At 53.1% G+C, this 11,242-nt stretch overlaps 1 protein-coding gene across 1 annotated transcript; it reads right to left on the reverse strand.

Annotated features, from left to right (window-relative positions):
* Positions 1-6,228: 6,228 nt before the first annotated feature.
* LOC141731834 (olfactory receptor 14J1-like) lies at positions 6,229-7,652 on the reverse strand. The gene is made up of 2 exons (XM_074558892.1): positions 6,698-7,652; positions 6,229-6,260 (listed from the first exon to the last, which is right to left on the reverse strand). The coding sequence occupies exons 1-2, from the start codon at positions 7,650-7,652 to the stop codon at positions 6,229-6,231; spliced, it is 987 nt and encodes a 328-aa protein (XP_074414993.1).
* Positions 7,653-11,242: the final 3,590 nt, after the last annotated feature.

Below are 11,242 nucleotides of genomic sequence, written 5' to 3' on the forward strand. Positions count from 1 at the left end.
CAACCACCATGGGGTCTCAATGCAGCTGCCAAGGGACTGACCATAGCAGCAGGGGGCTGGGGATGGTTGCTATGGAAACTGACCATAGCAACAGGGGGGCTGGAAATGGTCACTGTGGAAACTGAACAGAACAACAGGAGGCTGGTGATGGTTGCCTGCTAAGGATCAGATTTGTCACAGGCCCTCAGAGGTGTTCCATGGGAACTTTCCAAGAGTCTCTATCCTGTTCCAGAGCTGGAATGTCACAGGCACAGACAGGGGCTCCATGGACACCTCCCAGGGCTTTCTGGGGATGGTAAAGAGCCCTGTGGTCAGAGGCAGTCACAGCCATTCCGTGGTGACATCCCAGGGCACCTTGGGCTGCAAAGGCACCGATCTGTCACAGGCACTCACGGGGGCTCCACGGTGACATCCCAGGAGTCCCCAGGCTGCCAAAGAGCCGGGATGTCCCAGACACTCACAGGGGTTCCTGTCATGGGCACAGTGGAAGCTTCAGTCAAAGTTTATTACAGAAGTTCCTGTTGGGTCACGAGGTGCAGAAAGGAGCCCCAATAGCCCCCACAGATCCCCAAATACCCCCAAGGATGTCCAGGCTTTCTAAACTCCTTCTGGGAGAGCCACATTGGAGCAGCTGTTTCCAATCCCAGGTGCAGACTTTTCAAGAGTTTGTGTGTAAAGAATTATAAAGTGGGAAATAAACCTTTGTAGAATTTGTCCCACAGGATTAGGGATGGCAAACCAGATATATTTATGTAAATATGTATTATCTATTATGGTAATTATTAGAGAAAATAGTCTAAATCAGAAATATTTAACCATGATGTAAGAGATGTATAATATATTATACAGAGCACTAAGAAATTATTTCAAAGCAACTGTATTAAAGCAAAATCTGTAATTAAGCAGAGATTGATGTCAGTCCTGCAGACCATTGACTGTGGGCAAGTCCCTGTGGCTCAGCCAGGAGCAGTGACCTTGAGGGGTGTCCCCACTGCAGGGAGGAATCCCCACCTCCCCCAAGAAGGGAAATGTCAGGAGATGCTGCCATTAATATTTGGGATGTGGATTTTCCAGTGTGAGGTGCTGCCCTGTCAGTCAGATGTGCCCAGGCTGAGCCAGCTCAGCAGCTCTGCAGAAGCTCTCAGTGGTGTCACTTGGTTGTTCCTTTCTCTGGGGATTTTTCCAGCTCTGCCACAGCTTCAATTCCCTCTGAGGAAACTGAAATTTGGGATGGAGGAGTCAGGCTGGTTTCAGCATGATTCACCCCAAAAGCAGCGTGATCCCCTCCTTCATTTCCCACTGGGGGCTTTGCAAACAGGGCCTTGCTGGAGCTGTTGGAGCCCATTGCAGGCAGAGCCTCCTGCTCCAGCAGGAACTGCCTTTCCTGTGCCATGAGCAGGGCAGGTCCCGCTGCAGGAAAAGCTCCAGGCCAGCCCCAGCACAGGGAAGGGCTCGGGCACAAGGGCAGAGTGCCGTGCTGGGAGCTGGGCCAGGGAGAGCCTGAGGCATCAAGGGCGCCTTGTTTGAGAGAATTGTTTCTAGGATGGGAGTCAGGGCTTGTCTGTCCTGCTTGGCCCAGCCCAGGCAGGGCTTTCCCAGCCACATTCCACACTCCATTGCCCAGCTGGAGCCGCTGCTGCCTCTGAGTTGTGCTGCCCCAGCCCCAGGGACGCTCTCCTTGTCTGCCCATTCCCCCACGGTCTCTGGACAGGGATGGCCTCAGTGGGGGCTGCTGACATCCTCAGCACCTTGGAGGCTGCTGCTGAATTTTCCTGCTCCAGAAGCTTGTTCAGCCTTCAGCTCTTCAGTGCAGGAATTCAGTGTCCCAGGGCTCATTACCATTCAGAACACCTTAACAAGCCAAGCCTCTGGGATATAATTTGATTTTAATTTTCAAGTCTCTTGTGGTTAATTGGACAGATCTCAGTAGTACATCTAAAGTGAATGCAATATATTTAAAAAGACAGTCACATACATTTTTTTTTTTAGGTCCTCCTTAGTTTTTTTTTTCCTGTTAATTCATTGATATGTGCAATCTCCAATTGACACTGAATCCAAGTACGGCTCCAGAGGCTTGTTCAGCCTTCAGCACTTCAGTGCAGGAATTCAGTGCCCCCAGGGCTCATTAACATCCAGAACAGCTTAACAAGCGAAGCCTCTGGGGATAATTTGACTTCAGTTTCTAAATCTTGTGTGGTTAATAAGAGAGATTTCAGAAGTGCATTCAACTGAATATGATCTATTTTAAAGGACAGTGAGAAAAGATTTTTTAGGTCCTGTTTAGGTTTTTCTTGTTTCCTCTGTAAACATCAATCTCCAATTGACACTGAATCCATGTACCTCCTCATGCAGTTTGAATAGATATGAAAATCAAGACACTTCAGAGCTGACAATCAATCAGACTCTGTCCCTACCCCCACCCCACCATTTTCCCCATCCAAGCCCTGGCACTCAGAGCAGCCTTGTGCAAATCTGAGCTCCCTCCAGCCCAGGCTGCACCTGCAGCTTTCAGCTCCTTGGCTTCAACTCCCACCTGCTTTCCTTGGAGAAGGAGCTGCTCGAGACACAGAGGGATGCTCATTTCTTGTCAGCCAACAAAGCCAAGGGAAGGCTCAGCACCATCAAAGGCAAAAGTTACTCCTCTGCTGGATATTGAATCCAGTTTCCACAGCCGACACTCTCAGAGCAATGGAAAACACCTTCTGTGCCCAGCACAGATCCCAAGGTCCCCCAAACCCTTCCTGCCCCAGTTCTGCCCAGATTTGCTCTTTGCACACACGAGTCACACACTGAAGTCAGGAGCTCCCTCCATGCCCAGTGGGAGGAAAAGAGAGAAAGGAGATGAAGAGCTCTCCTGTGCAGAGCCAAGGTCCAAGTGCAGCCCCTGCAGTGGGAGCCACAACTCATCAGGTTTGTGTTCTTTGGCTCAGGGCCTGGTGACACTCAGAGGCACAGAAAGGTTTCTTGCCAACAAACACAAGTCGGACATTTGAACAGTTTAATAACCATCACAGCTCTCTGTGATGTCCCTGCAGCCTCTGACATGTCCCCCATCCCCAAGAGATTTCTGTACAGCAACAGTTTTAAACAAGGCATAAGGTAATTCTGTGATAGATAAAAACACAATTAAGATGATATTTATTATATATTTATTTGAACTTCAGAAATATTGGGCAATTTCTTCCAGCTCAAAGCATGAAGCCAGTCAGTTGAGAGGCCCTTGAATGACCAGAGAGCATCTAGAGGATGAAATCAGAGAGCAGTAGAAGTACATAAATCCACCTGCTGTAAAAGAAGAGATGTCCTTAGACATGGCCATTTCAACAGAAGAGCTGAAAACACCTGAAGGAAAAGGGAGACGAAGTAATAAACCAAATATTGGTGACACCCGTAGAAGGGAAGATCAGTATTTTTCCTCCTGCCATCAGTACACCTCGAGGAAATTCCTGTTCCTGGTGGGAAAACTCTGCCAATTTTTAAAGTACTCAAATTACCCAGATAATAAAGATTTGTTTGTTTGTCATGAAATTAGAGTCTTTCATTAGCAAATTTGCAGATGATACTAAGCTGGGAGCATATGTCGATCTGTTAGAGGGACGGAGGGCTTTGCAGAGGGACTTGAAATGGTTGGATGGATGGGCAGAATCTAATGCGATGAGGTTCAATAAGTCCAAGTGCCAAGTCCTGCACTTTGGCCACAATAATGCCCTGCAACATTATAGGCTGGGGCCAGTGTGGCTGGACAGTGCTCAGGTGGAAAGGGACCTGGGGTTGCTGGTTGACTGTCAGCTGAACATGAGCCAGCAGAGTGTCCAGGTGGCCAGGAAGGCCAAAGGCATCCTGGCCAGCATCAGGAATAGTGTGGCCGGCAGGAGCAGGGAGGTCATCCTTCCCCTGTACATGGCACTGGTGAGGCCACACCTTGAGTATTGTGTCCAGTTCTGGGCCCCTCAGTTTAGGAGGGACGTTGAGATGCTTGAGCGTGTCCAAAGGAGAGCAACGAGGCTGGTGAGGGGCTTGGAACACAAGCCATATGAAGAAAGACTGAGGGAGCTGGGGTTGTTCAGCCTGGAGAAAAGGAGAATCAGAGGTGACCTTATCACCCTCTTCAACTTCCTGAAGGATGGCTGTGGTGAGCTGGGGGTCAGTCTCTTTCTCTGGGCAAGAACAGACAGAACAAGAGGACACAGTCTCAAGCTGCGCCAAGGGAGATATAGGCTAGAATTAGGGAGGAAGTTTTTCACAGAAAGAGTGGTCAAATACTGGAATCATCTACTCAGGGAGGTGATGGAGCCACCATCCCTCGATGTGTTTAAGGGAAGACTGGATGTGGCACTTGGTGCCATGATCTAGTTGAGGTGTTAGAACATGGGTTGGACTCGATGATCTTAAAGGTCTCTTCCAGCCTAGAAATTCTGTGATTCTGTGATTCTGTGAAACTAAGAGGTATTACCACCTGTGCCACTTTCCAAGCAGACATCAGTTGTGTGCCTGTGAACAGGTTGTGCCAGTTGTGCCCTGAGGTGCCCAGCTGGGGTTGGATCTCTTCGAGAGCACCTGAGGAAGAGCAGAGCACCTTTAGAGCTGCAGGTCCCTGCCAGCCCTGCAGGGCTCATGTCCCACCAACATCTGCTCTGTTCCAGTCTGAAACAGGCCCCAGCATGGTGCTGGGATCATCAGAGAGCTGAGGTGTGTGCTGGAATTCAATGCCCTCCCCATTCCACAGCAGCCCTGCCTTTCCCTCCTGCAGCCTTGGTCTCCAGCACAGCAATGGAGGCTCTTTGGGCTCTGGACTGTTGCTGCAGCCCCCAAGGGCAGCTGAGCTCTGCCTTTGGCACAGTCAGGCCTGGCCAGCGCAGGCCATGCTCAGCAATTGCTTGTGTGTGCCTGGCCTTGCTGTCAGCCCTGGCAGCGGCTGCGTGGCCCCTTTGTGGCCCTGTGCTGGCCCAGCCGTGGTGGCCCAGCCCCATGTGCAGGCCCAGCCCAGTCCAGGAGCATTGTGGCTGGGAACGGCCCCTGTGCCGTGGTGCCCACAGCAGCCTTGGGATTCTGTGCCCCAGGGCCTCCCTGCTGGGCAGCCTCTGCCAGCTCCTGCAGAGCCCGTGGCACCTGTGGGGCTGCAGAGACAGCCCTGCCCCGGGCTCTGCCGGCCTCTGGGCCAGCAGAGAATCAGCCAGGGCTGGCCATGGCCGGGAACAGGCCCTGAGCCCCACAGGAGGATGGAGCTGGGCCACAGCCAAACTCAGCCCAGGCCAAAGCTGGGCTCAGCAGCCAGGGCTACCAACACATGGGGACAGAGGCTGGCGCTGACAAATGTCCTGGGGCCCCTCCCTGCTCTGTCCATGCCTCCAAGGGCACAGAGCAGCCTCCTCTCTGGGCCACTTGCCTGTTTGCAATGCCTTGCACAGACGCTGGCCCTGCCCCACAAGGCCTGGTCTGAGTCCTGCCCCTGCACACTCAGCCAGGCTAAGATGGACACTGATGGTTTCTGGGCCAGGCTCTCTGAGCCCAGCCCAGCTCCCTGCAAGCTCTGCCAGCTGCCCTGAGCTCTGGGCAGCACCAAGGGCCTCTCCCCAGCCCAGCTGGCTCTGGCCCCACAGCTCTGCTCAGGCCAGGCTGCTCTGGCCACTGCCCCACAGCCTCAGCCCCTGGCAAGGGCATAGCAGCATCTGCAGCTGCCACAGGACTCAGCCCCAGCCATGGGGGAAGGAGCTTGGCCAAGGCCAAAGGAGGCTCCCTGGCTGCCCTGCTCCCCTCTGCCTGCGGTGCAGAGAGCTCTACAGCCCCTGCTGCCATCCCATCTGCCCAGGGCAACGCAAGAGCCCCGGCCTTGGGGCCCTCAAGAGCTGCTCCTGCTCCAGGCCCAGGGCCCATGCCAAAGCTGGGGCAGCCACAAAACTCTGCCCATTTCTCTTCATTCCTACTGTGATAAGAATAGTATAAATTTTTTTACAAAGTGGTTGCATATTCATTTATTTCACCTAGATACAATGTGAGACTCTCTTCTTACTTAATTTGTCTGGGTCACACAAGCAGGAGGGATAATTAAATTGAAGGGGGTGGATAAGAGCATTTCTTTTATTATAACAGAATCAGAAGCAGAAAGCAATTTAAAATATACTTAAGGGCAGACTTGGCTTCTCATGATATGCACTGAGAGCTGCTGACAGAGGAAAGCAGGCCTTCTGTGGCTTGTTCTGGTGGGTTACCTCTTCTGAATCCATGTGCCTACCAAGCCACTCTAGCACTCCCCTCCTTCGCTGCACAGGGGAGAGAAAATGTTATGGGAGACAAATTGTGGACTAAGATAAGGCAGTTTTCTATAGGAAAAGGGGAAGTTTTTACAGGCACCAGCAATGAGGAAAACCCCAATAATTTTATTCTCTTCTTCTGTCAGCAAGTGATGTTCAGCCACTTCCCAGGATGCAGAACTTCAGCAGGTGGAGTGGTTTATCAAGAAGACAAACACTGTGAATAGGAAATGCCCTTTATTCTTCCTCCTTCCTTAGCTTTTATACCAGAACTGGTGCCATACAGTCTGGAATATCCCTTTGGTTAATTTGGGTCTCTGGCCTGCTGTCCCTTCCCAGGACCTGACCCACTTGAAGCCCCTTGAGGGAAAGAGAATTCTGAGAGATGGCAGGAGCCAAAGCAGGGGTGTGTTTCCAGCTCCTTTGTGGCTCCCAATGCAAAGCACTGTGAGGGCTCTTATGGGACAATGAAAAGGCTGAAAAGCAGCCAGTCACAGCTTTCCTGAGAGATTCCTTGAGTTGCTGGTTCCTCAGGCTGTAGATGAGGGGGTTCAAGGCTGGAGGCACCACTGAGTACAGAACTGACACTGCCAGATCCAGGGATGGGGAAGAGATGGAGGGGGGCTTCAGGTGAGCAAATGTGTCAGTGTTGAGGAACAGGGAGACCACGGCCAGGTGAGGGAGGCAGGTGGAAAAGGCTTTGTGCCGTCCCTGCTCAGAGGGAATCCTCAGCACAGCCCTGAAGATCTGCACATAGGAAAAAACCATGAACACAAAACAACCAAAACCTAAACAAAAAGTGACCACAAGAAGCCCAACTTCTCTTAAGCTGGAATGTGAGCAGGAGAGTTTGAGGATCTGGGGAACTTCACAGAAGAACTGGCCTAGGGCATTGCCATGGCACAGGGGCAGGGAAAATGTATTGGCTGTGTGCAGCAGAGCAAAGAGAAAGCCACTGGCCCAGGCAGCTGCTGCCATGTGGGCACAAGCTCTGCTGCCCAGGAGGGTCCCAGAGTGCAGGGGTTTGCAGATGGACATGTAGCGGTCGTAGCACATGATGGTGAGAAATGCAAATTCTGATGCAATGAAAAAGACAAAGAAAAATACCTGTGCAGCACATCCTGAGTAGGAGATGTTCCTGGTGTGCCAGAGGGAATTGTGCATGGCTTTGGGGACAGTGGTGCAGATCATGCCCAGGTCGCTGAGGGCCAGGTTGAGCAGGAAGAAGAACATGGGCGTGTGCAGGTGGTGGCTGCAGGCTACGGCGCTGATGATGAGGCCGTTGCCCAGGAGGGCAGCCAGGGAGATGCCCAGCAAGAGGCAGAAGTGCAGGAGCTGCAGCTGCCGCGTGTCTGCCAATGCCAGCAGGAGGAAGTGCCTGATGGAGGTGCTGTTGGACATTTCTTCACTCTGGGCATCATGGGCTGTTGAAAGAAGACACTGATAAGCTGAGAAAGAATGAATTGTGTTATACTTATCCTTTTTTATTATGAATCCCCTCAAAATTACTTCCTTTTTTTGGGAACTTTGCTGAACATTTTTATCTCTGAGCTCAGGTTTAGACTGCTGGCTCATCTTCAGCATTGCTCTCTGCCAGAGCACCAGGGAACCAAGAGGGAAACCAGGGCTCCCTGTGCCCCAGTGAAATCAGACCTACTCATCCCACACAGGTGCCCTTTGCTCATTTCACCTCTCTCTGTTTTAGGGTGATTGCACTTATAACTGGATTGAACAATATTGTGCAATTTTTGAACACTCCAGTTTAAAAATAATTATCTCCAAATCCTTCTCTCTTTCCCTGTGCACCTGAAAAGGAAGGGATACCAAGGGTTGGTCTGGCTCTCTGCTGCCTGGAGTTGTGCCTAGTGGGAGCTGTTTCTCTCTATCCAAACTTTGTCCCTGCCAGTGCTGCCCGATCCCAGCCCAGCCCTGGGGGCTCAGCTCTGCCCTGCAGACCCCTCCCAGCACAGGGCACTGCCCAGGGGCATCTCCCTGGCACCAGGGCCTTAAGGCAGGGCAGACAAACAGAGATTCCAAGGTGCTGCTTCAAACCAAGGTGCTGCTGCTGCTGTCTGTAGGGAGGGGAGGCTGAGGAGGCACTTTCTGAGGGAGATCTAAAGCACATCTGCTGATGCCCAGGGTGACAGTGCAGAAGTCTCAGTGACACAGCCAAAGCTGACAGCCCCTTTCCCTTCCCTTCAGGAGAAAGCTGAGAGCAGCCCTGGCCATGCAGCACCATCTCCACAGCAGGAGGAATCTGCCCTGATGGGAGTGGCTCCTTCCACCTCCAACTTCTCCCCTGCAGCATCCATGGGGAGCTGCCAGGCAGGCTGAGAGCTGCCCCTGGCAGGTGGCACATGCCCTGGGCTGGCCAAGAGCCCTGAGGGCTGCAGGAGCTGCTCTGCAGGACAGCCCTGGGCAGCCCTGGCTGCAGCCCCAGCTTCAGCCCCTGCAGCCGTCCCTGGCAGCAGGAGCCGTCCTGCCCTGTCCCTCTGACGGTGCCCAGGGCAGCCCCGCTCTGCAGCACATCCTCCTCCTCCTCCTGTGCCACAGCGAAACTGGGAGAGTCCTCCTGACACATCCCCCAGGCTGTGGGGTGTGCTGGCTTCAGGAGATCCCTCCAGGAGCACAGGGGACATTGCCCTGCACCCACACACTCACCATGCACAGGGCTGTGAAGATCTTGCCCCAGGTGAAGTCTCAGCTCAATGTCTTCCCAATCCTGATTGCCTTCAGCCTGTCTCTGCCTGGCTGCTGTCCCCTCAGTGCCTGCAGGCAGAGCCCTCACCCCTGCTGGGCTGGGAGAGAGCTGTTCCTGGGAAGAGCTGTTCCTTTAAAGCTCAGCAGCACAGACACAGCACAAGGACTTTAATGAGCCTCTAGGGGATTTGGTGTTGTTTACATCAGACTCAGCCCCTGGAAATGTCTTCAAAAAACTTCTCAAGAACTCAAAATTAAATTTAAACTCTGAAGTTTCTAAAAGTTTTAATGGGTCCCACTGAGGAATGCAACTGGGAAAGTGTCCCCAGGTTGCAGTTAGAGCAGAACACTGGAGGCAGTGATGACAGCTGGGGACAAACAAGGCCAACGTGCTTCTGGTGCTGAGCACACCTGGATGTGTTTGTGGAATGCAAAGGGCCAAGGCCTGAGCCCCAGCCCCTGGCCAGGCAGATCCTGTCCCTCCCTCCTTGCTCAGGGCTCTTCCCAGGATGGGCACTGGCATGTGGGGATGTGCAATGGCAAGGGCAAGAGCATGGGGCGGCCCCTGCCAGGCTGCTGAGCAGGGACAAGGAGGCACTGAGGCCCCAGGCCTGCAAGGGTCACTTGTCCCCTCGTGGGCTCAGGCCCAGGCCTACCAGCCGTGGCCAAAGTGCTGCCCAAGTTGGCTCTGGCAGGGCTGTCTTGCAGCTGCTGCCCATCCCTGCGCCCTGTGCAGCCCAGGCTGTCCCACGGTGTCCCTGCCCTGCGCTGGTGTCCCTGCAGGCTGTCGACATCCCCCGGCTGTCCCACCTGGCTGGGCCTTTCCTTTGCTGACAGCTCTGCCTCCTGCCTGCCTCTGCCTGCCCACACAAAGCCTTGGGCTGCTCCAGGCTCCTGCTGGGGACATGCTGCACCACAGCCCTGCCCTGCCAGGGAAATTCCTTTCTCCTGGTGCCAGTCTGGGCCTTTCCTGTTCCCCTTTGCATTAATTCTTCCTCTCTCTGGCTGTTTTCCATCATATCAAAAGGATCCACCATCCCTGCAGTTGCTCTTTAAACACTCTCATGGCTCTGCTCCACTGTCCTCAGTCTCCAACCCACTGAGCACAGGGCTCCATTGTCCCTATACAGTGCTCATGTGCCCAAGGCCTCCAAACCCCTCCTTGGGACACCTCTGGGCCCTCTCCAAGGTGTTTCCAAATGAAGACATTCAGCTCATAGTCTAAGAAAATCACCAGAGGACAAGGCCAGCCTGACCTGTCCTGGCTATTTTGTCTGGGAGCAATCCTTGGATATATGGAATTTGGGAGGCCAAATTGTAATTTTGGCCATGGTCACTGGACAAGAAGGCTGGGTTTTTTTTTCCATAGGAATGAAGGAACAGAGCCCCTCTGTTTCAGGGGCAGATGAGAGGTGACCACCAGAGGCCAAGGCCAGCCAGGGCTGGCAGGTTTTGTTTTGCAAGATACCCTTGCATACAGGAAATTTTTTAGGGAGAATACCAATTTTGGCAATGGGCATCTGAAAAGTGAGATAGTTCTTTTCCGTAGCAAGGAAAGCATGGAGCCTCAGTGCTCCAGGAGCTGATGAGAGGCAGCCCTTGACTTCCCAAGGTCAGCCAGAGCTCTCAGGTGGCCCCTGGCCAAGCCAGCCAGAGGTGTTCCATGTTCCCTGGGTTCCATGGTGCCCCACAGTGTCCCAACGGTCCCTTGCTTCCAGGTGGCCCTTGGGTATTAGAATAAGAATCCCAATATAACCAGTTAGATGGTGCCTGGGCCAGTTCTGACCCTCGCTGCTGGGCCAAAGGCAGCACTGCGGTGTTTTACCCCAGAGATACCTTGGCTGCTGGAAAGTGCAGCGGGGCAAATCCAGGCTGTCAGGACTCCGTTTCCTCAGGAGAGAGCGCTTCTGGCGATGGTGGAGAGAAAGGGAGTGGATTCTGCTAGAAGGTTGCCAGATGTTTATTCCGTGGGTACAGAGATGTCTGCACCGGGCCACTGCTGCTAACAGAATGGAGGCCACATGGTCTCATTAACATTTTAAGCTCAAGACAGGGGAAGGGGAGGGGACAGGTGAGCCACCAACCAGGTGAAGGGGCAGGGTCTCAAGGGACTAGGGACACCTATCACACGACGCCTTGCTGGTATGTTAGCCTGATTGACAGGGCACACTCAGCGAGGGGCGAGGGGGAAGGGAGAAGGTAAAACAGGATATTGCAACACACCACAACATCTCCCCCTAGTTTTGTTTAAAAAGAAGAGGACTGTGTTTATGGTGCAGAATGATTCTACT

This window comes from Zonotrichia albicollis, chromosome 26 (assembly GCF_047830755.1).
Source record: "Zonotrichia albicollis isolate bZonAlb1 chromosome 26, bZonAlb1.hap1, whole genome shotgun sequence".
Classification (NCBI taxonomy): Eukaryota; Metazoa; Chordata; class Aves; order Passeriformes; family Passerellidae; genus Zonotrichia; species Zonotrichia albicollis.

Coding starts and splice junctions, on each gene's coding strand:
- LOC141731834 (XM_074558892.1), bottom strand. CDS start 7,652: ATGTCCAACAGCACCTCCATCAGGCACTTCCTCCTGCTGGCATTGGCA. Junction 6,261..6,697: donor GTCCCATAAGAGCCCTCACA/GTGCTTTGCATT, acceptor TCCCCTGTGCAG/CGAAGGAGGGGAGTGCTAGA.